This window comes from Phyllobates terribilis, unplaced genomic scaffold, assembly GCF_046119375.1.
Source record: "Phyllobates terribilis strain yellow unplaced genomic scaffold, ASM4611937v1 Scaffold_4__5_contigs__length_816908805, whole genome shotgun sequence".
Lineage (NCBI taxonomy): Eukaryota > Metazoa > Chordata > Amphibia > Anura > Dendrobatidae > Phyllobates > Phyllobates terribilis.
This window is the reverse complement of record NW_027362764.1, coordinates 722315666-722343493: the sequence shown is the minus strand read 5'-3', so window position 1 is coordinate 722343493 and position 27828 is coordinate 722315666. Positions and strand designations below refer to the sequence as shown.

Genomic DNA, 27828 nt, shown 5'->3' with positions numbered 1-27828 from the left:
CCATCCGGTCACCGTCATCACCGATCACAAGAACCTGCTATATCTGGAGTCCGCAAAACGTCTGAATCCCAGACAAGCTAGGTGGTCATTGTTTTTTACCAGGTTTAATTTTGTCGTCACATATCGTCCTGGATCAAAAAATGTAAAGGCGGATGCCTTATCTCGTAGTTTCCCTGGGGCTGGGAATACGGATGACCCAGTTCCTATCCTTCAGGAGGGGGTGGTGGTGTCGGCAGTATTCTCTGAGCTTGAGGAGGAAGTATTGGAGGCTCAGGGGGACGCCCCTGTTGGACCTCCTGGGAGACTGTTTGTTCCAGATCAGTTGCGACAAAAGATGATCGAGGCACACCATAACTCAGCTTTGGCAGGACACCCAGGGAGTAAAGCAACTGTGGATCTCCTTTCGCGTCGGTTTTGGTGGCCTAATTTACATAGGGAGGTGGGAACTTTTGTTGCGTCCTGTGGGGTTTGTGCGCGCTCTAAGACCCCACGTACCCGTCCGTCTGGGGCTCTCTTACCTTTGAAGATCCCGGAGCGTCCTTGGACTCATCTGTCTATGGACTTTATTATGGATCTCCCGCCATCTTCGGGTAAAACGGTCATACTCGTTGTAGTGGACAGGTTCAGCAAGATGGCACATTTTATCGCTCTTCCTGCTCTTCCTAATGCTAAAACTCTTGCGCAGGTGTTCATTGGGGAGATTGTAAGGCTTCACGGTGTACCCTCTGATGTGGTGTCTGATCGGGGGTCTCAGTTTGTGTCTAAATTCTGGAGGGCATTTTGTACACGGCAGGGGATGCATTTATCGTTTTCTTCGGCTTTTCATCCTCAGACCAATGGTCAGACGGAACGTCTGAACCAGAGTTTGGAGACATATCTCCGGTGTTTTGTGTCCGAGAACCAGGAGGACTGGGCTTCTTTCTTACCTCTGGCGGAGTTTGCTCTTAATAATAGGCGGAGTGAGTCCACTGGTAAGTCCCCATTTTTTGGGGCATATGGTTTTCACCCCCAGTTTTGTACTTTCAGTAGGGGGGGCTCTTCGGGGGTTCCTGAGGAGGAACAATTTTCGTCATCACTCGCTTCGATATGGAAAGGGTTGCTGTATAATCTAAGTTCTATGGGGAACCGATACAAACGTATGGCTGATAGGAAGAGGGTGTCTGGTCCGGACCTAAGTGTGAACGATCGGGTATGGTTGTCTACCAAGAATATAAAACTTAAGGTTCCCTCCTGGAAACTGGGTCCCAGGTTCATCGGGCCGTAGAGGATCTGCTCTATAATTAATCTGGTGGCATTTCGTCTTGACCTCCCCTCTACTTTAAAATTCACAACGTGTTCCACAGATCTTTGCTTAAAAGGTATGTGGCGCCGGTGATACCGTCACCTTTACCTCCTCCTCCTGTGGTGGTCAATGGTAACTTGGAGTTTCAGGTATCGAAGGTCATCGATTCACATTTTAATCGCCGGTCCCTTCAGTACCTGGTTCATTGGAAGGGGTATGGTCCTGAGGAGAGGATGTGGGTTCCTGCGTCGGATATTAACGCAGACCGATTAATTCGGGCCTTCCACACAACTCACCCAGATAAACCTGGCCCTGAGGGTCCGGAGGCCCCTCGTAGAAGGGGAGGTACTGTCACGGGTGTGTCGCCACGAAGATCGTCGCGATTACACAGCCTGACTTCTCGCAGCTGAGTTTTTGGTGCTTGGTGTTTTTCGGCAGGGAGGGAGTTAATTCTCTCTCTCTGTGCTAGACGAGGCCCAGCCTCGCCCAGCTGCAGTTAATTCTGCAGTATTGGGACTCCTTCAAATACCTGTCGTTCTGATAGGGTAGTTGTCGGTGAAAGCTTTTCATGCAGACTATCAGAGTGATACGTGGTATTGTGGAGTTAGGAGCGAAGTGTACTCGGTGTGGTTTTTTCCCTTCCTCGCTTTATTCTTTATCCCCTTACCCGTTGGTGTTCCCTCCGTTGTAGTGGTGTAAGTTTTTGTATGCAAGGTGGTTTTGGGTTTGCCCCTTGTACTGTCTCATTCGTCTTGTACTGTATTTGGCATATACGGTCCTGTCCCCAATTGTTGTGATCGGGGTCCTTCTCAGGACTAGATTACTGAGGTTCAGGGATTCTCAGGAGGTAGGTTTACGCTGGCGGCCTGGACCTCTGTACCATCAACAGTACCTCCAGGTAGAGGGATTAGGCAGGGCCTCAGTGTAGGGTCAGCATAGGCCCCTGACCTCCTGAATGCCGAGACAGCGTGACAGCCAGAGAGCGAGGACCGCAAATCTTCAGCCAGCTACAGCCTCTTGCTGGACCTTGACAGAAGACCCACAATCAAAGACCTTGAACTAAAGATGGCCAAATATTATATATGATTCTATAGGTGCTTCCTGCAAGTGTTTCCTCCACCCTCACTCACTACTTGGTTCCCCCCATCTCCTCTATCCCGGACCGGGGCAGCACCCTGGTGCATTTAGACCCCCTACAGGACAGGAGTGGTGTAGTGTTGAGTGTGAAGTGGGGTCCTGTGTGATGCTCCATCCTTACCTGGAAGAGGAGATACCACACCTCTATCTGAGGTGCAGTACCCCTGTGGCGACTGAACCCTCAGGGGCGCCACACTGCTCTTAGATGGGACAGCAAAACCTGGTGACAGATTCTGTTTAAATGCTACTGTATGAGTTCTTTTTGCAAATTTCAGTCTGGATTGGAGACTTCCTCCTACTATAGATTTCTAAAAATGAGAAAAATCAGATGTGATCACGGTTATCCCCAATGTCACCCTCACTGGGCTCTGCGCCTGCTATAGAGGGAATATTGAATTTTTATATGTACATGCAGACAGCGGTGCCTGAAAAAGCTTCTGCCCCGAGTATTAAAATCTAAGGAAAGGGAAAGGCAACAACTCACTGGAAATCAAGGTAGTTGGAAAAATTCCCTGGATTAAATGAATTGGTACCCACTTCACTAAGAAATATTAGAGAACATCTGTTTCTTATTTTTTTTCAGTTCTTGAATATGACTATGCATGACAGTAAAGAACCCTTTTCTTTTATTGATAATGATGAAAGTGTCTTCGAAGTAAAGATTCTGTCTTTTACTTTGTCATGTCCAGGATATTTAGGTAAACTTGGATGCAAACCTACAAGGGGGACAGAGGTAGCACTTACTCCTACAGAAGTAGCAATCTTTGACTTGACACTGAACAAGTTACCTACCGTGATGCAGCAAACCTTAAAGCATACCTTATAACTTTCTCATAGAAGGGTGTCCATCACCAATAATCCATTCAATCCCAACCTCAAGTTGAGAAAATGGAAGTTCGGGATCTCAGTTCTAACTTTGGGATGGGGTCCGAGCAATGAGACCCTAGTGATCACACATTCCTCATGTATCCCGTAAATAGGTGATAGCTATCATTCATGAGATAACCCCATTACCTGTCAAATCTAGAACTTGGAATAAATAGAGAAATTATATGAAAGGTTTGACTATATTGGAGCCACCTGAACATTTAGGAAACCACATGTGATTGCTGGGTCAAAGATTGAAGAACCTTGTTCTGCAAGAACTTCTATTGAGGTATTAGATTCATAAAATAAGAAAACTTATTGTTATTTCGAGTGTCCTTCCATGTAGAAGTAGGATGCAAATTGTAAAATATGCCAATATATTTATATATGTCCGAAGTGTCAGGATTAGAGATGAGCAAACCCGAACTTAAAAGTTTGGGGTTCGTACCGGACAGTTAGTGTCTGGGGGCTAACATACACTTCTATACAGATAGTGTCTGGGGTCTATCATGGACTTCTCCCGGAAGTCCATTGCAATGTTCAGAGTTCTGGGGGAAGTCCGTTGCAATGTTCAGAGTTCTGACGGAAGTCCGTTGCAATGTTCAGAGTTCTGGGGGAAGTCCGTTGCAATGTTCAGAGTTCTGGGGGAAGTCCGTTGCAATGTTCAGAGTTCTGACGGAAGTCCGTTGCAATGTTCAGAGTTCTGGGGGAAGTCCGTTGCAATGTTCGGTGTTCCAGCGAAAGTCCGTTGCAATGTTTGAGGTTCCGGGGGAAGTCCGTGGCAATGTTCGGATTTCCAGGGGAAAAGAAAGAGAGGGGAAGAGAGAGGTAGAGAGAGAAAGAAATAGAAAAAGAGAGAAAGAAAGAGAAAAAGAGAGAGAGAGAAAGAGACAGAGAGAGAGAATTTTCCAACTCAAAAGTTCAAGTCCGCTAATCCCTAGTCAGAATACCTCAAAGCACAAAGAATCAACAATATACATCCCCAATTCTAAAAAAGTTGGGACGCTGAGTAAAATGCAAAGAAAACAAGAATGCAATTACTTGAAATCTTTTATAACCAGACTTTATTCACAACAGAACATTGATCACAAGTCAGAAGTTGAACGATAGACATTTTTCAACTTCATTCAAAAAATGAACTAATTTAGAAATTGATGGCAGCAACACGCCTCAAAAAAGTTGGGACACGGTATACAAATAGGCTGGAAAAGTAAGTGGAACTAATGAAAAACATTGGAGGGTGAATTTTCAACTAAATCACATATAAAAAGAGCATCTTAGAGAGGCAGAGTCTCTCAGAAGCAAAGATAGTTAAAGGTTCACCAATCTGTGAAGTGTCTAAAAATTGTAGAACAATTTCAGAAAAATTTAATTTTACACAGCATACTAACTTATTTGGAATTGGGGTTGTAGATAGAATTGTAAAACTTGACAAAAGAGGGTGACATCCAAGGGGATGTCTAGTCATAGAATCGGTTGACATTTGGGATAGGATATGTTGGATAGGCAGAAGACAACTGCTGTGATCTTTGCTGATCCTGACATGTTTTCTCCTGTCAACTCCGCTGACCTCTTAATTCTTTTCTGGGCAGTTGTTTTGTCAGTTCTAGCTAGGTTGAAGAAGTAAAGTACCTTAGAGTTATTACGATGAGCCTGGAGGCATTCTTGAAGTATTAATTCAGTTATGTTCAAATGAAATGGAAAAATGTCTTTCACCTTCTGATCGGTGTCCTATATACTGTTGGGAATAAAATGGTTACAAGAGATTTCCCAATTATTACATTCTTGTTTTCCTTATATTTTACATAGAATCCCAACATTTTTGGAATCGGGGTTGTATTAATGAAAAACAATTCTAAATGTCTCATCCTATTACAAATAAGATTATTTTTGATCAATATAAACCATGAAAGGTATGAAGATATTCTACTGAATATAGAAATACAATTACAAATCTTAATGCTCAACGCTAACAAGTACACATTATGTATCCCAAGTGCCTTGTTTACCATCTGTGATTTCCATCTACCACTATGATGAAACGTAATCCTCCACTCTGTAAAAAGTAACAGTGTCACTGCAGCCATCTCTTGGTCATGAATGCTTGAAATATTTTCCAAGACCTTAAAGCATCCAGCCTATTTAAAAGTCCGGCTGCTCTTCACCTCATTGTTACATATGAACTGAGAGCGTGAATTCATGAGTTGCTTCTTCCACATCTTCAAATAGACGACTTTAGGACATTATTACGGCTCCTAACGAAACCAAAACGATGAAGCCTGTCCAAAGAGTTGTCAGAAAGATTAAAACAGCAGCTTTGGTCTCCAGCTTAACTAGAGGTTGGCAGCAATGGGCATCTGAGCACTCAACAAAGCAATCTCAAGAACCTTCCGGTTGGAATCCAGGTGATGGAGATGTTCCTGAAAATCTCAAATCCACTTTGGAGGAGAATCCAAGGTCTATCATTTTACCTGAACCTAAACAAGAAGCCATATGTTCCTCAGAAGATGTTGCAGAGATGCACATAAAAACTAAAGCTGTCACCAAAAGTTTTTCAAGCAAAGCTCAAGAAAGAGGAATGGACATTGGCTCAGTGACTGAAAGGTACGAGAAAGAACCCTGCACACAAATACATAGAAAATACGATGATTCGATGGTGGACAAGTTACTGCAAGGTCAAGTGTCTCCAACAAGGAGAAGGAAGTGCTCTAATCTGGTCTCACAACTCACAAAAGGTTGGAAGCATATGGAAAATGTTGGCGAAGAGCCACAAGAAGAGTCAAGGTCTTTACCAAAACTTGCTGAATTTCGAAGTGAAAGTCTGGAAACTGAAGACAGTGGATATGGAGAAAATGAGGGAGATACAAAGACAGACCTGGAAAAGAAAAAGGACCTTACAGAAGACAAAAAGGAAGACACAGCCAGGATTAAACGGGCAACTTCTTCATTGTAAGTAATATCACAACAATATTGCTATTTTAGATATAGCATGTTATGTATCATACATATGTGCATGGCACCAGTTAGGGCTATTTTTCTGTAGGTCCTAACATGAAAATATTTTTTATTACCATAGTGGTCACAGAATTGGCCTCTGACCCTGATTCTCCCCACATCTGCCTATAGTAGTTTTGGAGACACGTTAGCCAAGAACTCATCTAGACTTCACATGAGAAAGCCACATGCCACCATGGCCACCTCAGGAGACATCATATTATGTTCTTAAGAAAAAGGGGTCCCAGAGGCGAGCAGTGTATATACTAGCCATATAAAATGTTGCTGCCTGTGCTGTAACTAGAAAGAAAATACTTGGAAGGTTAAAAGGTCCAGACTGGACAGAGGAGAAGGTGGTTGCTCATATGGACGTCAAAGGGACGGAGGCCCTGTCGTTTGTGTCCCATGTGCATTGTCTCTAAAAATGTTTGTATGCATTTTTATACAGATCACAAATTTTAAGACTAGATCAAGTGGTATTGAGGCATATTACAGTTCCATACCTATGTATATTTATTCCAGTGTTAAACAATAACTAAACTTTACATTTTTTTTCTTAATAATTTTGTCCAACATGGAAAGTTATGAAACTTTCAAAATCTCTTTATTGCTGGATTTGTCTTCATTCCTGCAAAAACAAATTGAGACTTCCAATCCCCTGCTCTTCCTCAGTCTGTTTGCCTTTCTTTAGCTACATTGATATCAGAACCTACCCATTTGGAGTACAGATGATGTCAGTGAAAGGTTCAGCAGTCCCTGTGTCTCACTAACTCTATGGAAAAGCTGCTGCAGGTGATTGTTCTGCTAAGCACAACACTCAGAGGAGGAGACATCGGCTGACTAGAGATAAGTGGATAAGACACAGATCACATTTGCCTTTTCGCGTGAATTTTCCCAGGAAATTAATGTCCTTTATTATGCTCTGAAGTTTGTCTAGACCATGGGTCTCAAACACACGGCCTGCCTCTGAGGCTGCTTCATGCGGCCCGCATGCACCTACAAGAGGGGGGCCAGCATGGGACATTACTATGTGGCACCCCAGGGGTCTGGTTTTCCACAGTAATGTAATGTTATGTCTGAGAGCAGGTGGGAGGTCCTTTGGTCAGGGATCCTGTGCATGCCACACCTCCTGCCCAGTCTTGGGAGGGGAAGAACTTCCCCTGTATAAACCCTGGGCTGAGGCAGGGTTAGTCAGTCAAGGAGAGTAGAGACAAGAAACAGCAGAAGCAATACTACTACGAGTCAGGGGCTGGCAGCTGCAGAGCTCGCCCTGACTGAGAAGCTTTCTTACCGGACACGGCGTCCGAGGCTGTGGGGACTAACTCTTACCCAGCAGCAGAAGCCGACCGGCAGGGGATTTCAGGTCCTCAGGCCCAGAAACCCGAAGGCAAGGTCACACGCGTGGGACCAGCACCGCCATCGTGGAGCGGAAGCCATTAGAAGGCCCCGAGTCACCGGCCATACGGGTGAGCACCACACGGTACACTCAGGGACGTGGGCTACTTATATCCGCTTCTAGCAAGGTAGCCAGAAGAGTGCAGTCAGTTTGGGAGGCCTACAACTCCGCCTGGCCAGGGGAGATCCCATCTGCTCAAGGACTGACCAGGCCCCGTTCACTAGCAAGTACTCCGGGAGGGTCTATCGTTGTTACCAGTAAAGACCCTGAATTACACCGCACCGTCTCTGAGTGGTTCCTGCTAACCCCATCATCCACATCTGCTGCCCTGAGGCCATACCCCTCCCGTTGGGGGTTATACCATCTACGCTGCACCATCCATCCACCGGCCTCAGCGGACTGTCCTGCAGCGGCAGCTCCATAGCTGCATTCAACGGGTGGCGTAGTCGTCCTACATCTACCGCTGTTACATCGCTGCTCAGTTTGACTCCCTGGGCACGGACCGGGTCACCGCCACGAGACTACAACCCTCAAGAGATCCGGCTCTGGGTAAGCTCCCGCGTGCGCAACGTAGCGCGACACAGGCCCAGGGGCGCGTCAACTTTGGCGTAGTCGGCAGGATTTCGTGCCCGCAACCACCGGGTACTGCGTGCCTGAAAAAGAGACTTTTCAAACTTACCTGTGGTGAAGATTCCCGCCATCCGGCGCCATCTTCAGCCTTCTTCCCGCCATCGGTGAAGTTTCCCGCCATCCGGCGCCATCTTCTGCCTTCTTCCCGCCATCCGTGGAGTTTTCCCGCCATTGGACGCCATCTTGAGGACGCCGCGCGGGAAGAAGAGGGGCGTGGACTCCGAAAGCGCGCGAGAACTGAAGCCCCGCCTCACGTCCGGACGTTGCGTAAGGTCCTGGAAGGAGCCCAGCAGACACCGACGTCACAGGAGCGCGACGGAAGGTCCTCAACCCTGACGATCCACTGCGGAGCCGCGGCCTACGGAACAGGATCATCGCAAGGTAGGCCACGGTCCACTAGGGGGGAGGAAGATGTCGGATACGGAGGAGAGCTTCACTGCCTCAACCCCCGCCAGCGCTACCGCTGCTGCAGTTATGCCCTTCACCATGCCCTATATCCCGGGAGCAGCTTGGCTACCCCAGTACTCAGGGGAGTCACATACCCTGCATGACTTTAGAGAAAAGCTGGATAGCCTCTTCCAGGTGTACCCCCTCACAGAAGAGCAAAAAGTGAGCATCCTGGTGGCCCAACTAACCGGGGCAGCCAAAAGGGAAGTAAAATCCTGGCCACCTGGGAGGAAGACTGTCGCAGGGATACTAACCCGGCTGAAGGACACCTTTGATACCCGCACCTCAGCCGAGATTAAGCTTAGATTCTACGGGTGCAAGCAGCGAGCGCATGAGAGTATAAGGGACTATGCACTAAACCTACAAGAGGCCCTGAGGGCCATTAAGCAGACCGACCCTGATGGAGTGGGAAACGAGGACAGGCTGTTGACCGAATAGTTTATAGAGGGACTGTATTGTAATACCCACCGAACCCAGTTGCGGGCAATGGCCTTACAGGATCCCCATCTGGGCTTTGCACAGTTCAAGAACAGAGCCATCCGGGTGCTCCGAGAACCGGCACCGGGTGGCGTTGTGACCCACAAGCGCCCTGCTATCACTTACCACCAGGAGGCGGCGCCCTTGTCGGCAGGGCCTGTGGGAGCTGATGCGCAGGCTTTGGACAATGACCCGGCTCCAGACCTACACCATCAGGTCCAAGAGCTAGCTAAGAGCGTTGCTGCGCTAACCCGAACTGTGCAGTCTTTACAGGCTTCCACCCCAGGGAAGATCCAGCTGGCATCCGGACCGGAGGACATCCCGTGGCGTCGACCAAGGAGGACCCCACCGGCCAGAGGAAGACCCAGTGACCGATACAGCGAGGACGGACGACCCATCTGCCGCCGCTGCAATCAACCTGGACATATGGCAAGGTACTGTTCTTTAAACGGGCACAACCTGGGGTAGAGGGCCAACCCCCAGGAAAAAGATCACCAGGCCCATCGAACTGGCGCGACAGATATGTGGGAGGACGTCCAGTCTTGCCTGTGGTACTGGATGGCATTCCCATGAGTGCCCTACTGGACACCGGGTCACAGGTCACCACCATCCCGTACGTGCTCTTTAAGCAGTACTGGAATGACTCGGATATTACCCGCTACCCTGACGACGACTTGAGTATCATCGCCAGCAATGGCCAGCCCGTGCCACAGATCGGATTTAAAGAGGTGACCATCAAAATCGGTAGAGTCGAACTGGCAGCACAGGGACTGATCATTGTAGATATTGACAAACATGAGAGTCACCCAAAAATAACTCTAGGAACTAATGTAATTGAAAATTGTCTTGCAGAGGTGATTTTCCTTTTACAGCAGGTTGCCAAGAACGCCAGCTCCGGCGAGCAGCGGGTGCTCCAGAAAGAGATCCGGGCACTGATGCGACGGCAACAGGTGGAACTCTCCGGCGGTGAGATTGGTAGCGTAAGAATGTGTGACCCTTTTCCTATTGCCATGCCCCCAAAAAGTGAAATGATGATTTGGTGCCGGGCAGCTATTGGTCTGAGAGGTAGAGATTACCAGGCAATGGTAGAACCAGTTTACTCGGACAGTAGGCCCACCATTTTGACAGCACGGGGGGTGGTTGATGTACGCCATGGGAGGGTGCCCATTCGCATAATAAATATCGGGGAGAGGGAAGTGTACCTGCCCCGGTATGCCACGCTAGCCAAATTATATACCATTAACCAAAATTCTATACAATCTGTGGAACCCTTGCCTCCATCTCACCCGGAGGAAGGTAACGGCTCTAAGAAAAACATGGAGGACTGGTGTCAGCAACTACATCTGGGTACTGACTCCACTCCCGCACACCAGAAACAAGGAGTCTATCGGGTGGTTCAGGAGTACGAGAGAGTGTTCAGTAAACACCCGTTAGACTTCGGGCGAGTCAAGGGGGTAGAACACCACATCCCCACGGGAGACCATCCTCCTATAAAAGAGAGGTATCGACCCGTACCCCCTGCCCACTACCAACACGCCAAGGGGATGCTTAGAGACATGAAGGAGGCTGGGGTGATCAGGGATAGCTGTAGCCCCTGGGCAGCTCCACTAGTCTTAGTCCGAAAGAAAGACAACACCATGAGGATGTGTGTAGATTACCGGAAAATCAATCGTATCACACACAAGGATGCGTACCCCTTACCAAGGATAGAGGAGTCATTGGCTGCTTTAAGATCTGCTAACTTCTTCTCTACCTTGGATCTCACTAGCGGGTACTGGCAGGTTCCTGTAGCAGAGGCGGACCGGGAGAAGACCGCATTCACCACCCCGATGGGACTTAGCGAGTTCACCTGCATGCCGTTCGGACTCTGCAACGCACCGGGAACCTTCCAACGACTAATGGAGTGTTGTCTGGGCCACAGAAACTTCGAGACGGTCCTGTTGTACCTGGACGATGTCATCGTATATTCCAAGACGTATGAGGACCACCTGAAACACCTGGCGGAAGTGTTCGAAGCTCTGGCAAGTTACGGCCTAAAGGTGAAACCCTCCAAGTGTCACCTCCTGAAACCAAAGGTGCAGTACCTGGGACACGTGGTGAGCGCTGACGGAGTGGCTCCCGACCCTGATAAGATCACCGCAATTAAGGAATGGCCAAGCCCCTCCAGCGTAAAAGAAGTGCGGCAGTTCCTCGGGTTGGTAGGCTACTACCGAAGGTTTATTCCCGGTTTCACCAAAAAGGCAGCACCTATGCAGGACCTCCTGATAGGCCAGTCCCGGAAGGCTAAGAACCAGAAGCCGCCCTTCAAATGGGAGGAGCTGGAAGAAGAGTCCTTCCGCCAGCTGAAGATGGCCCTCACGGGGGACGAAATCCTGGCGTACCCGGATTATAGCCAGCCCTTTATCCTCTACACCGACGCCAGTAACATCGGGCTAGGAGCCGTACTGTCCCAGATCCAGCAGGGAAAGGAACGAGTAATTGCCTACGCCAGCCGAAAACTGCGACCCACCGAAAGGAACCCCGAGAATTACAGCTCATTTAAGTTAGAGTTCCTGGCCGTAGTATGGGCAGTCACTGAGCGCTTTAAGCATTACCTCGCTTCTTCCCGGTTCACCGTGTACACGGATAACAACCCGTTGACACACCTGGACACGGCAAGACTCGGTGACCTGGAGCAGAGGTGGATGGCCCGTCTGTCCAACTACGAGTTCACAATCAAATACCGGGCAGGACGCTCCAATACCAACGCGGACGCCCTGTCCAGGATGCCCAACCTGCCGGACGGAGGAGAAGATCCGGAGGGACTGGAAGAAGTTGAACTCCCTGCATTCCACCGTCATGGGACTATCCAGTATTCCCACCGGGTAAGGAGTAAGCAGGCTGCTACGTTGAACCCCTTACCCCACTACAACTGGGCGGAAACGCAAGACAGCGACCCTGCCGTCCGACTGGTGAAGGAGATGCTGACTCGGCCGGAGGCTCGCCTTGAACCAGACGCTCCGGAGGAAGCCAAACAACTATGGGCAGAGAAGAGTCGACTGTTCCTTTACAAAGGGAAGTTGTGCCGCAGAATGGTTAACTCCCGGACGCATGAATTACTCTGGCAAGTAGTGGTGCCACGAAGAGACGCAGCCATGGTGATGGAGGCATACCACGATGGAGCTGGACACTTCGGGTGGAAGAAGCTGGAGTTCCTGCTGCGCGAGCGGTTCCACTGGGTAGGCATGAGGGGAACCATCGAGAAGTGGTGCAGAGACTGTGGCCCGTGCAACCTGAGAAGGAAGGACCGTGCCAGCCAGAAGACTCCCCTGCAGTCCATCGTCACCCGGCAACCGTTGGAACTGGTAGCCTTGGATCATGTAAAACTGACCCCAAGCAGAAGTGGCTACGTCTACGCGTTAACCATCGTGGATCATTACTCCCGGTTTCTGGTTGTCGTCCCCGTCAAGGACTTAACGGCTCAAACAGCGGCTAGAGCCTTCCAGCAGCACTTTTGCCATCCACACGGGTACCCGGACCAAGTGCTGACGGACCAGGGACCTGCCTTTGAAGCGGAGGTCTTCCAGGAATTCTGCAATCTGTATGGCTGCCGGAAGATAAGGACGACACCCTACCATCCGCAAACTAATGGACTTTGTGAGAAAATGAACCAGGTGGTAATGGATCTTCTAAAAACGTTGCCCCTGGAAGAACGCAGTCTGTGGCCTGAGAAGTTGCCCGATCTGGTGGACCTATACAACCACATCCCGGTAGGTTCCACCAACTGTACCCCGGCTTACCTAATGAGGGCAAGACCTGGTAAGTTACCTGTTGACCTTGAAATGGGAGTCCTGACACCCGAGGACACTTCACCAGAAACAGACTGGGACACAGAGAGGCAGCAGCAGTACCGGAGAGTACAGGAGAGCGTGGAGCGAAGTCTCTGTCAGGCTAGGGAAAGACAAGAGAAAACTTACAACCAGTATGCTCCCGCTGTTCCCCTGGTACCCGGAGAGCAGGTCTTGAAGAGGAAGAGACGGCTCCACAAGTTGGATGACCAGTGGGAGAAGGACCCGTACACCGTACTGCCCTCAAGCCACGAGAACCCGAAGGTTTGTACCATCAGTAAAGACGGAGGGGAAACCACAGCCATTGTATCCCGGGACCACCTGAAGAAGTGTCCCGAACAACTGAGGAACCCTGAAGAAGAACAAGAAGACCATCGACCCGTAGAGGAAAGGGAAGATATGGTTAGTACTGTGCTCGGGGACTTCCCTCGGTCTTGGACTCAAGTCAATGGTGCAGTTGTGGTACCCGTACTCACCTTCCTCCAACCAGCATCCCAAGCACCTACGGAGCAACAGGTAGAGCTGGAAGAACAGCCGGTCCAGGAGGCAGAAGACTCCACACAAGCAGAACAGGAGGATCAACCCTCTGCTTATAGTGAGCCTGCCGTACCCCTAGTGAGACAAAGAGCCGGTAGACAGCTGCCCAGTTTACCCTTGACAGCTCCTACACCCTGTAGTTCAGGGCCAGACAGTCAGCTCCGTAGGTCTACTAGGGCCACTAGAGGCCAGTTACCCGCACGCTGGAGGATTTGAAGTGTATAAATTGTTTTATTTATGTTTATCTGTGTATTGTTGCTTGTGTATAATTTTGTGTTTCCAGTTATTTTTAGGAATCCTTGGTGGATTTACCGGGAATCCTTGTACATAGTTGGAGCGTAACCCAGGATGGACTAGAGACTGTTAAGGACTCGGGGTAGGACAGACCCCCACCTGGTTACGTCTCCCTGTTTTGGTGAAATGGACACCTTGCTTTCTTCAAAGACTACACCCGGTTACGGACATGCCGTGACCACCTTTATGTGTTTCTTCTTATTGTACTATTATTGTTGTTATATCTTGTTATGTTTTTTTCTAAAATATGTTTAGTCCCGGAGTACTAAATTTCACTAGGGGGGAATGTGGCACCCCAGGGGTCTGGTTTTCCACAGTAATGTAATGTTATGTCTGAGAGCAGGTGGGAGGTCCTTTGGTCAGGGATCCTGTGCATGCCACACCTCCTGCCCAGTCTTGGGAGGGGAAGAACTTCCCCTGTATAAACCCTGGGCTGAGGCAGGGTTAGTCAGTCAAGGAGAGTAGAGACAAGAAACAGCAGAAGCAATACTACTACGAGTCAGGGGCTGGCAGCTGCAGAGCTCGCCCTGACTGAGAAGCTTTCTTACCGGACACGGCGTCCGAGGCTGTGGGGACTAACTCTTACCCAGCAGCAGAAGCCGACCGGCAGGGGATTTCAGGTCCTCAGGCCCAGAAACCCGAAGGCAAGGTCACACGCGTGGGACCAGCACCGCCATCGTGGAGCGGAAGCCATTAGAAGGCCCCGAGTCACCGGCCATACGGGTGAGCACCACACGGTACACTCAGGGACGTGGGCTACTTATATCCGCTTCTAGCAAGGTAGCCAGAAGAGTACAGTCAGTTTGGGAGGCCTACAACTCCGCCTGGCCAGGGGAGATCCCATCTGCTCAAGGACTGACCAGGCCCCGTTCACTAGCAAGTACTCCGGGAGGGTCTATCGTTGTTACCAGTAAAGACCCTGAATTACACCGCACCGTCTCTGAGTGGTTCCTGCTACCCCCATCATCCACATCTGCTGCCCTGAGGCCATACCCCTCCCGTTGGGGGTTATACCATCTACGCTGCACCATCCATCCACCGGCCTCAGCGGACTGTCCTGCAGCGGCAGCTCCATAGCTGCATTCAACGGGTGGCGTAGTCGTCCTACATCTACCGCTGTTACATCGCCGCTCAGTTTGACTCCCTGGGCACGGACCGGGTCACCGCCACGAGACTACAACCCTCAAGAGATCCGGCTCCGGGTAAGCTCCCGCGTGCGCAACGCAGCGCGACACAGGCCCAGGGGCGCGTCAACTACAAGATGCTGACCAGGATCGGGACATTACTAAAAATGGGAACATTCCTACAAGATGAGGATATTCCTACAATATGCTGACTAGGATGGGGGGCATAACTAAAATATGCTGACCAGGATGGGACATTGCTACAAGATGGGGACCAGGATGGGACATTACTATAAAATGAGGATATTTCTACAAGATGCTGAGTAGCATGGGACCTTATTACAAGATGGCGACCAGGATGGGGGACATTATTACAAGATGGGGACCAGGATGGGGGACATTACTTCAAGATGGGGGCCAGGATGGGGGACGTTACTTCAAGATGGGGGCCAGGATGGGGACATTACTACAAGATGGGGACCAGGATGGGGACATTACTATAAGATGAGGATAGGATATTTCTACAAGATGCTGACTAGGATGGGGGACATTACTAAAATATGCTGACCAGGATGGGGACATTACTACAAGATGCTGACAAGGATGGGACATTACTACAAGATGGAGACATTACTTCAAGATGGGGGCCAGGATGGGGACATTACTACAAGATGGGGACCAGGATTGGGCATTACTATAAGATGAGGATAGGATATTGCTACAAGATGCTGACTAGGATGGGGGACATTACTAAAATATGCTGACCAGAATGGGGACATTACTACAAGATGGGGACCAGGATGAGACATTACTATAAAATGAGAACATTACTACAAGAGTGGGACCAGGAAGGGGGACATTACTATAAGATGAGGACCAGGATGGAGGACATTACTACAAGATGAGGACCAGGATGGAGGACATTACTACAAGATGGGAACCAATGGGTGATCAGAAGATGTGGCTAAGGCTGTGTGCCCACGATGCGTTTTTGGTGCGTATTTTGGTGCGTATTTGCAGCACGTAAACGCTCCAGAAACGCATTACATACCTTATCCCATGACTTCCTATGACATTCTGCAAGTTCTGTGCACATGGTCAGGATTTTCTGCGCAGATTTTACTCGCAGAAAAAATACGGACATGACCAATTCTTGTGCGTTTCTGCATGCGTAGTTGCCTATACATTGCATTGAAAAAATGCATGGCAAATACGCATGCAAAAGCGTGTCAAATACGCATCAAAAACGCATGTAAAAACCGCATGCTTTTTTCTGCTAAGGAGAAGCAGAAATGCTCAGGAAAATTTCCGCTTCATTTCTGCATCGTGGGCACTAAGCCAAAGACTGGAAAAGTGGTGGTGAGTAGCAGAGGACTGGAGAGGTGAGTGGTTAGGTGAGTATAAGCATTTTTTAACCTTTTGATGTCCAATTATGGCTCAGAAAAGTGGTGATCAGTGACCGCGATTTTGCTAAATCTACACAGAAGCAAATTGCAATACATCCGCATTTTGGTGAATTCGGATTAATGTAAAATTCCAGTAGAATTCAGTTCCACCCGAATTTATTCACTCATCTCTAGTGCTGATAACCCTTTCACTGCCATCATCTTTACTGCAAATGAGTATGTTCTGATTTCAATGCAGCTGAAGGCAAATAGACAGGAAGAAAGAAGGGTTTTGGGAGCCACTTGCATGCAATTTTATTTCAGGAATGAAGACAAATCCCCTAATAAAGTGATTTACAAAGTTTCATAACTTTCCACGATGGCCAAAATTATTTTAAAAAAAAATGAAAAGTTGAATTACTTTTTAATCCAACAGGACAAACATTGTGGCATGCTGAATCCAATGCAGAAATAAGGAGCTGTACACCATTAGGAGCATTGCACAACCCATTAGATCTATTCTAAGACCCAGGGCTTCAGCAGGTGCGGACGAGGGGCTTAATATAGTCTGTGATATATACCATGTAATTTGCAAAGAAAAATGGTGAGGGTCAGAATCACAGAAACAGACGGCAGTATTGTACTACTGAGTTATATAAGAGTAGTGTCCAGTGCAAGGGTTAAAAAGTTATAAAAATGTAATATTCCCCGTAAATTCAGAAAATACACAAAAGCATGATTTACATTGCAGTCACTTTTTGGTAAAGCTTTTGTTATTAAAGCATTTAATCATCTACTGTAGATACGTTTTCAAAAATACCATTGTTTACAGGGAATAATCCTCCTGAATTAGTCTTTAATTCTGGATTAATCCTTATTATTCCCTTTACAATAGAAACAGTAGAGAAGAAATGCATGGTTACATGTCTCACCGCACATACAATTATACCATTCCACTTGGTATAGAGATTTTATTGCTTTTCTGGAGGACAGGAATGGACAACTGTATGAGCACAATTAGCCTATATAACGTCGTGAAATACTACATCGATTTTGCTACTTTGGTCTGTTATATGTTCACATCTTTGTTATGTGTAGATATTATACTTGGTACCTGTTATGTTTCCAAGAGGATTTCTCATTTGGTTGCACGAAATGATAGAATTTATTTCATGCCGTGTTATTTTCTTACACTATTAATTATTGACATACCCCCCCCCAAAAAAAAAAGAGATAAATAGTTTCATCCAAAATGATGCCAAATTCCATAAAATTCTAATAGGTGGGGACCACGCCACTGGATCTGAACCTATTGGAAGAAATACGTTTCCACAAAACCGTTCTGCCATGTGAAATGCCCACCTCATTATCAAATCCCACCATGGATCCTGTTGCCTCTTCACTTGGTGAAACACAGGTTGGGGATTCTTTGATCTTCACACTTATCAGAAATGTATGGCATGTACTGTGAACATGTCATCAAGACCGGCCAAAGAGTGTGTGACCAAAGTGGTTGCACAAGTACGACACCCTTCCATGTTGGAGAGCTCACCAAGCCTAATGGTCTGGGAACTCTAAACATGACCAGTATTGAAGGGAGACCAAATCATCTATAATTTATAGATTTGTATTATTTTCTGGATTTATCTCAGGTTTTTTTTTTGAGCAACCATTTATTTCTATTTGGAGACCATTGGCGAGGTTATAAACCTATCTGGACAGGTTCTACAGACCTACCCCCATTCTGAATGGTAACATCTCTGAGTTACCTACATGGACAGTATAACCTTTGTGATTAGATTTACAGGACAATCCAAAAAAAAAAAGACTGTTACATCCTCCATATGGAAGTGCAACAATTTATGTTGCTGTATAGGGCACCGTCCAACTTAGAGAGTTTGCAAGTTTCCCATATTCATAGCATGGCGGATGGCATCCCGATCACTGGAGATCCGACCACTATGACCCCTGCAGAAACTCGAGAATGAAGCTTTGAAGAGCCATGTGCAAAGAGAATGGAGGTCAAGCATGCAAACCTGAGCTACATTCATTCTTTATGAGAGTGCCCGGATATCTCCTGTAGTCCCTTTGAGAATGAATTGGTAAGCATGCACGACCTGCTCTCTATTCACACTGAGCCCTGTTCTCAGGATCGGTCGGAGTCCCAGTGATTGGACCTCCAGGCATTAGAAAGTTATTCCCTCCCCTATGGGTAGGAGAAAATATCCAAACTTGGAGCAACTCATGTAAGAGTGGCTCTACATGCCATAAATGCTGGTGCTGAGAAAATATCCTTAACAGTTGTTTTCTTTCGTCCATTAGGTCACACCTGTCTTAGGCGGTATGCAATAGATTAGTTGGGTATTAAACCATAAAACTCAAACACTTTGCACATAACATTCCTGTATTGGACCTTGCATCAAAGGCTACAAGAGGGAAAACAGTTGGCTTTACAAAATGTATGTGGTGCTGAATGGAAGATATACAGCTCTGGCAAAAATTAAGACACCACTGAACAGTATTCTATTGGAAAGCATGGAAAGACTGGTGGAAAGCATGCCAAGACGAATGAAAGGTGTGATTAAAAATCATGGTTAGTCCACAAAATATTGATTTCACAGTTAAAACATGAGTAATTTGAGGTCTAAGAGCACGGTTTCTTTTTTAGTATTTTGACGCTTTATCATTTGCTGCAAATAAATACAAAATTTTTAGCTTTGAATTTCGGAGACATGTTGTCAGTAGTTTATAGACTAAAACAACAATGTACATTTTACTCAAAAATAAACCTATAAAGAGAAAAATCTGAGAAACTGAAAATTTTGCAGTGGTCTCTTAATTTTTGCCAGAGCTGTATATCGGTATATATCCAATTAGGAAAATAATAAATTAAAAAATATATACTACTTTTCTTAAACCTACAGGAGCAACAAGGCTGTAGGAGAACTCAAGAACATCAACAAAGCCTATAAAAGAAACAGCCCTGTCAATAACATTAAGGGAAAATGGGAGAAGTGGTCTGGGGAACATGTCCTCAACCAGAAGCTGAATCCTTTCAGTGATGACTTTGACCATGATTTTGCAATGTCCAAACGATTACAGAAGGGTGAAGATGGCTATGGGCGTCCAAAGGATGGAACCAAGACTGCCGAGAGGGCCATGAGGGCAGAAGCACACATACGTCGGGAGATGAAAGACCTCTGCTTCATCATTTCTACAATGGCTGAACCAGGCAAAGACGGGAAGGTCCGTGTCACCTTTGGAGAACTGTTTGATAGATACGTACGGATTTCCGATAAGGTGGTGGGAATCCTGCTGAGGGCCAGAAAACATGGAATGGTGGATTTCCCAGGGGAAATGTTATGGCAGGGCAGAGATGACCATGTGATAATAACCTTACTGTAGCCTGGTTAAGATTCCAATTCAGTGTAAGAACGTTTCCTAGTAGATAGTTGTATATATGAAAAAGTAGCATTTTTCATTATGGTGACCATTTTACAGGCATAACTCATCCCGTGCACAGGGCGCATACTTATGTGTCATCCAGAGAAAAGAAGAGGCCACAGTTGGCACAATTAAATCAGTAGCCCATTATAAAAAAAATTTTATAGAAAATATAAGGCCCAAAGTAGTTTCAAAATAATTTTAAAAATATTTATCGGACACTTGCTGCTCGTTTGCAGTATTGCCCTTGTCTCTAGTTGGCCTCATCACTTGCCCTTTTGGTGGCAGATATCATGTCCCTGCTGCAGCTATTGATTGGCTGCAGTGGTCACGTTCTATCCAACAGAGTTAGGAGACCGTCTGCTGCTGATTGGCTTCCTGAAGAGACAGCGAGAAGGCTAGCAGAGGACACAGGCAACACTTTGGTGGTCCAGTAGGTATTTTTTTTATTTATTTTTTTATTTTTTTGTATACCATGCTGTGCTCAATTTTAATATAAAATAATTGTTGTTGACAATCACTTTAACATAAAGAGTACAGGATTAAAAAAAGGAAAAAAAAAATTGGTCACATTTTTTCAAGAAACAACGCCACACTTGTGTCTGACATGGTAGATCACTGAAAAAATCTGAACACATGAACTGGAATGTAAATTTGTGTGCATGCAGCATGTAAGAGCATGTTCACACATGGCCATTAAACAGAAAAAAAACAAAGACAGAAACACAATACACAAATGCCCTGCAATAAATAAATAAACCACAATAGTGCATGAAAATAATATATGGTACTTAGTTAACATAATTTTGATCAAAGTAATGAAAAAGCCATCCCCACCTCCTCACGGTGACCCTAATTGAGACAGTCCTAACTTTAGAGTGGTCGATCACTGAGTTAGAACGTCAGGCACAGTCCATGTACAACAGTGATGATATTCCTGGAGAAAAAAAAACATTTTACTAATCCTGAGCAACCTCTTTAAATTTGCCAAAAATTCTGCGAGGGCTGGGACGACATAAGATTCTCTTTTTTTTGTGAGTTTTGAACCCTTGTGTCATACACAGTCCTCTTACAGGGGTATTCCCATCTCCAAGATCCTATCCCAATATGTAGTATGTGTAGTAATAATAATACTATTAGCAAATACCTTCAATTATAAATGTAGTATAGTTCCTCTGAGTCACTATGTTGCTTACCCCATGTGCAGGGCATTGCAGTAGCTTAGGTATCCATGTTTGCAACCACTAATATAGTGACAGTTAGTTAGTGGTTAGTACCACGGATAGCTAAACTACTGCAATGCCCTGCACATAGGGTAAGGGACATAGAGAATCAGAAAAACTATACTACATTTCTAATTGGAGGTATTTATTATTATTATACCTACTATATATTGGGGTAGGATCTTGGCGATGGCAATCCCCTTTAACGCTTAGGGGGGCAACTGTATGAAGCTAGAAATAATTCAGATCATCTGGTCAGTACATGTATGGTCTGACGGGCTCAACCCATCTGCAGGCAGACTTTCCTTTGATATGATGTTTGCTTTATAGGCTGGTGTTACATAGACTTTTGTACAGTGACATCAGACACCATTGTAGTCCATAGGAGCAAACGGGAGTCATTTGTACATGCAAATTGAATGAGATTTCTGTTTGACTGCTGTACAACAAAATATCAAAAAGGAAAGAAAAAAACCTACAAGATTGATGAAAGTGGAACATCATCTACCGGAAACGCCTATAAACTAAAATTGATGCGTCTGGTTTAACGGAGCTTTGATAGAATAAAACACAAGGGTTTTTCCTACTTTTCTAGAATTAGCACCCTTCTTTCCTTGAATGAGGAGTTAGTTTAATTTGATTGATCAGAACAATTTATTAGGTTTGCCCTGTGAGGTCTTACTTTATTTTCACTGCTGTGAAGTCTTCTATGTACAGCATTGTAGATGAATCTGAAAGAACATTTATTTTTTATTATTTATTAATGCGTTTAACATTTGTTATAGTATTTTATACCTTAATAAATTATTTATATCAGTTGGTGTCATTGCGTTATTATCTTATGCCTTAAAGTAGTGACAAACGGCCTTATTACTGTGCGGGTTTATTTAAACATTTATGAAAGAGCGACGCTCGTGGGACCTCGCGCTCAGCAGATTTTTTTTCCTAGGGTTTAAACAATGCTGTAGTCAAAAATGCAAACTGTTCATGTAGAGGAGTAGAGTCTCAATACTACTGGGTGGACTCTTGAATCAATACTATTACTATACCAATTGTGTGCTAGTTGAAAATTTAAAATAATTAGTCCACCCATGTGTACGACATTTTGCCACTTTCTTGGAGCACCTTGTAAACCCAAAAACAGAATTTACCAGCTCAATAACTGTATTAAACTTTCTTCAATACTTTATTCCAAAAGGTACAGGACATTTATAAGCAATCCACACCACTAACACATTTCTGCAATTTGTGACATGAGAAAAAAAAGAATACTATTAAATTAAATTAAAACTTCTGGTTCCAATTGTCATGCACCAGGGTTCAAACCATTGAGCCTGTAGTTTGTGGTCGGCTTCTCTGTCTGGCGAGCCACAGCAGATAAACCTTTTCTCTGGGTGTTTAGTTTCTGTTATCCTTGCTTCAGTCTTTGTAGCATAACAGGTGTTTTCATTTACTCAGTTGTCTGCCCTATCACCTTGCGGGTGCAGCTTTATATACTTTCCTCCAGCTAGTATTTCCTGCTGGTGATCCTCTCTACAGCCATACTGCTGTAGTTTAAGCCAGTCTGTGAAAGACCAGCTAGGGTTTATCTCTCTGCTTTTTTTGTTCTTTATCCTGAACCTATCTCCTTCTTTTTAAGAAAGTATATGGCATATGCTCTATCAGTATGTACTCAATCATTTTTGCTTTTTGTGGTTTGTTTTACTTACTCTAGGATCTCTTTCTGTTTCAGCACGCTTTCCCTTATGTAGGTAATTTGCACTCTGCTCTGCCCTCCAGATTTTTAGGAGGAAAATGAAGAGCTCAACAGTCTTTCAGGCAGCATAGGTCTGAGTTGACATCATCGTCTGTGATTAGGACTATCTCAGGTCACGCAGGAACCACTAGGGACTGCAGGGTCAGGATCTCTAGTCTGTACAGGAACCGACAGGGTCAGTTGCAGTTTTCAGTGTTACTTATTTTCTTAAGTGAGTTGCTACACTATCATAACAACAATTAATTGGAACCGAAAGGTATTTTAATTCAATATTTTTTCTATTTTTCATACACCACTAGTAAGGGCACTTGCTGCCAGAAATGTGTTGGTGGTATGGATTTCCTCTACCTGGTTTAACTATTTTGGAATAAATCATTGAAGTACTTTTAAGCTTTATTCATTGAGCCGGACCATTCTTTCTTTGGATTTACACTTCAAGGCCTAATCCTTGTTTGACAAGGAGAAAAGGTAATGATAGTGGTGTTCCTGATGCAGCTTACTCTCCTCTGCCCCATTGAAACTACATGAATGCTTAGCCGAGCATGCACCTGTAAGGGGGAGTATGGTCGACAACCATCTAAACTTTATGGACAACTATGAAGGATGTTGATCCAGCTTTAATCTACTTCAAATTGTTTTTAGTTTACTCGCTGTACATTCTAGATGCATAGATCATAACACACACAAATGTAAGTCAATTTTAATCAATGAAGCATGTTTTTTCAGAGTGAGGACCGGTAGTTTGTTGCGAGTTCTCAAACTTTTACAACATCCAGAATTCTACATGAACCTGAGTCCAACCTTCTCGAAGGTGAAATGACAGACAGGCTTTCTAAGATGAAGTTTTGTCTTCTTCAGCAGTTTTATTATTTGAACCGTCATCATAAATCGAGTCAGAACACTTGCTGGCCACACAGGGGTGGATTAAGAGTAGCAAGGGCCCCGGGCAGTTTAGAAGGTGCGGGCCCCCCCCCCCCCCCCACACACACACACACACCTGATGTATCACGTGACATGTCACATGATCCCCTATGATAGATCATGTGATAGTTCACGTGAAATTAATTGGGCACAATATTAATTATAATAATTTTTTTTGAGGTTGTGTGCCCACTATGTGTTTTTTAAGCGTTTCCGCAGCGGCAATTCTGCTGCAGAAATGCTTAAAAACGCATGGTTGGAGGTCTGCCATGTTCCCCAATGATAATCCGCATGTGCTGTGCACATGCTGCGGAAATTTCCGCTGCGGATTATCATTGCGGAAAAATCCGCAGCACTACCAATTATTTTGCGGAAGCGTGGCGCTTTCGCCGCTATTGACTTGCATTGGAACACATGGAATCCGCATCACTGCATCTGTACATGTGGAATCCATGCATTTCAATGTGCGGATGGTACCCGCGTCTAGAGAAGAGGAGACTCTCCTCCGGACCCGGGTACCATAGAACCTGTAAAAAAAGAATAAAATAAAAAATTATTATACTTACCTTCTGATGGCCCCCGGTGTCTTTATCCGATGCGTCCTGGCTTGCCGGCAGCTCGCGATGGTCTGAAAAGGAACTGTCGTGACGTAATTTAGTCATGTGACGGGTCACACGACCGCTGACGTCGGCAGGCCATCAGAAGGTAATTATATATTTATTTTTTACCATTCTTTTACGGTCTCACTATATAAATCCATGCCGGTTGCATGGATTTATATAGTGTGACCAAGTTGTCAAGCACTTTCCAAGTGATGCTAAAATCGCTTGGAAAGCGCTTGTCAACCTGCATGCAGAAATGCATGTGAAGAACGCTTCACTTCAGCAAGTCCCTGGCAGGAAAAACGCATGTACAATCCGCATGTACAATCCACATTAGTTTTTTCTGCCAGGGAGATGCAGAAACGCTCAAAAAAAATCCAGAGCATTTCTGCATCGTGGGCACATAGCCTTACATTAATTGTATGACTCAATATTGAGCACACGTAGCCATCTATACACAGCAGAAGGCCGCACGTAGCCATCTATACACAGCAGGAGGCCGCACATAGCCATCTATACACAGCAGGAGGCCGCACATAGCCATCTATACACAGTGGGAGGCCGCACGGCGCCACCTATACACAGCGGGAGGCCGCACTGCGCCATCTATACATAGCGGGAGGCCGCACGACGCCATCTATACACAGCGGGAGGCCGCACGGCACCATCTATACACAGCAGGAGGCCTCACGGCGCCACCTATACACAGCAGGAGGCCGCACAGCGCCATCTATACACAGTGGGAGGCCGCACGGCGCCATCTATACATAGCGGGAGGCCGCACGGCGCCACCTATACACAGCGGGAGGCCGCACGATGCCATCTATACACAGCAGGAGGCCGCACGGCGCCATCTATACACAGCAGGAGGCCGAACAGCACCACCTATACACAGCGGGAGGCCGCATGATGCCATCTATACACAGCAGGAGGCCGCACGGCGCCATCTATACACAGCAGGAGGCCGCACAGCACCACCTATACACAGCGGGAGGCCGCACGGCGCCATCTATACACAGCAGGAGGCCACATGGCGCCGTCTATACACAGAGGGAGGCCGCACGGCGCCCCCCCAGAGACAGCAGGAGGCCGCACGGCGCCATCTATACTCAGCAGGAGGCCGCACCAGTCACGCACGTACACAAACATATACAGACTTATACATACACGCATAAACACATTTGAAACACAAAAATACATATAAACAGACATCACACAATGATATCTGCCTGCACACACACACACACACACACACATATATATACACACACACACACACACATACACACACTCACCATCCCCCGCCTCGGCTCCAGTCCTCCGGGCTCCTGCTCCTCTCCGGTGGTAAGTAGCAGTGCAGGCCGGGTGCGCCCTGCATGACGTCACAGCTAGGAGACACGGCCGCGCACAGGGCCGTGTCTCCTAGCAGTGACGTGGCCGGGCCAGCACAGGGAAGTTAACTGCTGCAGTGCTAGCCCGGCCGAAGAAGAAGGAGCGGCAGTGCGCCGCTGCTAGGGGAGCGGTCCGGGGGCCCCCCCGCCACTGTCTGCCGGTATGTGCCGTGGCGCCGCACATATAATGAGGACAATCTGGCCATAGACGCCCCGGGCCCCCTGGAGGTTCGGGGCCCCGGGCGGTAGCCCATATCGTCCTCATTATAATCCGCCTATGTGGCCACATATCAAAAAAGAGCAGCAGCTACTTTGTGGCCAGGATAAATGTAAAACATCAAATATAGGAAATGTAAATTGCATTACCGTAATTTAAAATATACTTGGCCAATTTGTGCATTAAATATCTCAATTTTATACATGGCAGTAATGCCATTTACATTTCATATATTCAATGTTTGCACAGATCTTGGCGCACACAGTGTGCTGCTTGACTTTGATATAAACTGCAGTCACAGTAGTTTGCACCTTATTTTGTTACGAGGAGCTATTCAGTTTTTGTTTGGAAAAAACATGGAAATGACAGGGCCAAGAGGAAAAACATTTACATTTTTGTTCCTGCATGCAAGATGCATTAGCTTTAACGTCTTAGGGTATGTGCCCACGTAGCATTTTACAAGCGTATTTGATGCGGAATCTCCGCATCGGAAACGCTTGTAAAACGCTTGGTAATCCGCACCCATGGTCCCCAATGAGAATCCGCAAGTTCTATTCCCATGCTGCGGATTTTTCTGCAGTGTTTTTGATGAGCGCAAAAATCCACAGCTTGTCAATTAATTTTGCGTTTCCGCATGCGGAATTGCCTTTTCAATGCAATAAAAAACGCAAGGCAATTCCGCATGTAGAAAACGCGCGAAAAACACGCGATAAACGCTTGCAAAATTCCGCATGCGTTTTTCCGGCAGAGGACATGCGGAAATGAAGCAGAAATTTTCTGCTTCATTTCCGCAACGTGGGCACATAGCCTTAGTGACTGAGCCAATTATGTCCTTAATGACCAAGACAAATTTTACAATTATGGCCAATGTCACTTTATGAGGTAATAACATCTCTGCAACACTTCAACGTATCCTACTGATTCTGAGAATGTTTTTTCATGACATATCATATTTCATGATAGTGGTAAAATATCTTCGATATGACTTGCATTTATTTGTGGAAAAAAAATGGAAATTTGGCAAAAATGTAGAAAATTTTGCAGTTTTCAAACTTTGAATTCTTATGCTGTTAAGTCATGTCACACAAAATAGTTAATAAATAACATTTCCCACATGTCTACTTTACATCAGCACAATTTTTGAAACAAATTTTTTTTTGTTCAAAGTTGATCAGCGATATTGTCATTTTTACAACAGAATTTAAAAAATCATTTTTTTAGGAGCCACATCACATTTGAAGTGACTTTGGGGGGCCTATATGACATAAAATACCCCAAAGTGACACCATTCTAAAAACTGCACCCCTCAAAGCACTCAAAACCACATTCAATACGTTTATTAACCCTTCAGGTGCTTCACAGGGACTAAAGCATTGTGGAAAGAAAATATGAACATTTTACTTTTTTTCACAAAAATTTTACTTTAGCCCCAATTTTTTTTATTTTCACAAGGGTAACAGGAGAAAATGGACCTCAAAATTTGTTGTGCAATTTCTCCTGAGTACGCTGATACCCCCATATGTGTGGTAAAACTACAGTTTGGGAGCATGGCAGGGCTCGGAAGGGAAGGAGCACAGTTTGACTTTTTGAATGCAAAAATGGCTGGAATCGAGAGCAGACGCCATGTTGTATTTGAAGAGCCGCTGTGCCTAAACAGTGACAACCCCGCACAAGTGACCCCATTTTGGAAACTAGACTCCTCAAGGAATGTATGTAGATGTATGGTGAGCACCTTGAAACCCCAGGTGCATCACAAAAGTTTATAACGTTGAGCCGTGAAAATAAAAAAATACAATTTTTCCCACAAAAATGTACTTTTAGCCCCAATTTTTTTATTTTCACAAGGGTAACAGGAGAAAATTTAACCCAAAATTTGT

At 45.9% G+C, this 27828-nt stretch overlaps 1 protein-coding gene across 1 annotated transcript; it reads left to right on the top strand.

Moving 5' to 3' along the window:
- Positions 1–5425: 5425 nt before the first annotated feature.
- Positions 5426–21880, top strand: ABRA (actin binding Rho activating protein). The gene is made up of 2 exons (XM_073679767.1): positions 5426–6235; positions 19322–21880. Exons 1-2 carry the CDS (start codon positions 5559–5561, stop codon positions 19800–19802), a joined length of 1158 nt encoding a protein of 385 aa, XP_073535868.1. The 5' UTR covers positions 5426–5558; the 3' UTR covers positions 19803–21880.
- Positions 21881–27828: the final 5948 nt, after the last annotated feature.

Excerpts from the sequence above, each read along its gene's own strand:
- ABRA (XM_073679767.1), top strand. The coding sequence starts at position 5,559 with ATGAAGCCTGTCCAAAGAGTTGTCAGAAAGATTAAAACAGCAGCTTTG. Across the intron at positions 6,236-19,321 it reads AAACGGGCAACTTCTTCATT|GAGCAACAAGGCTGTAGGAG; the intron begins GTAAGTAATATC and ends TTAAACCTACAG.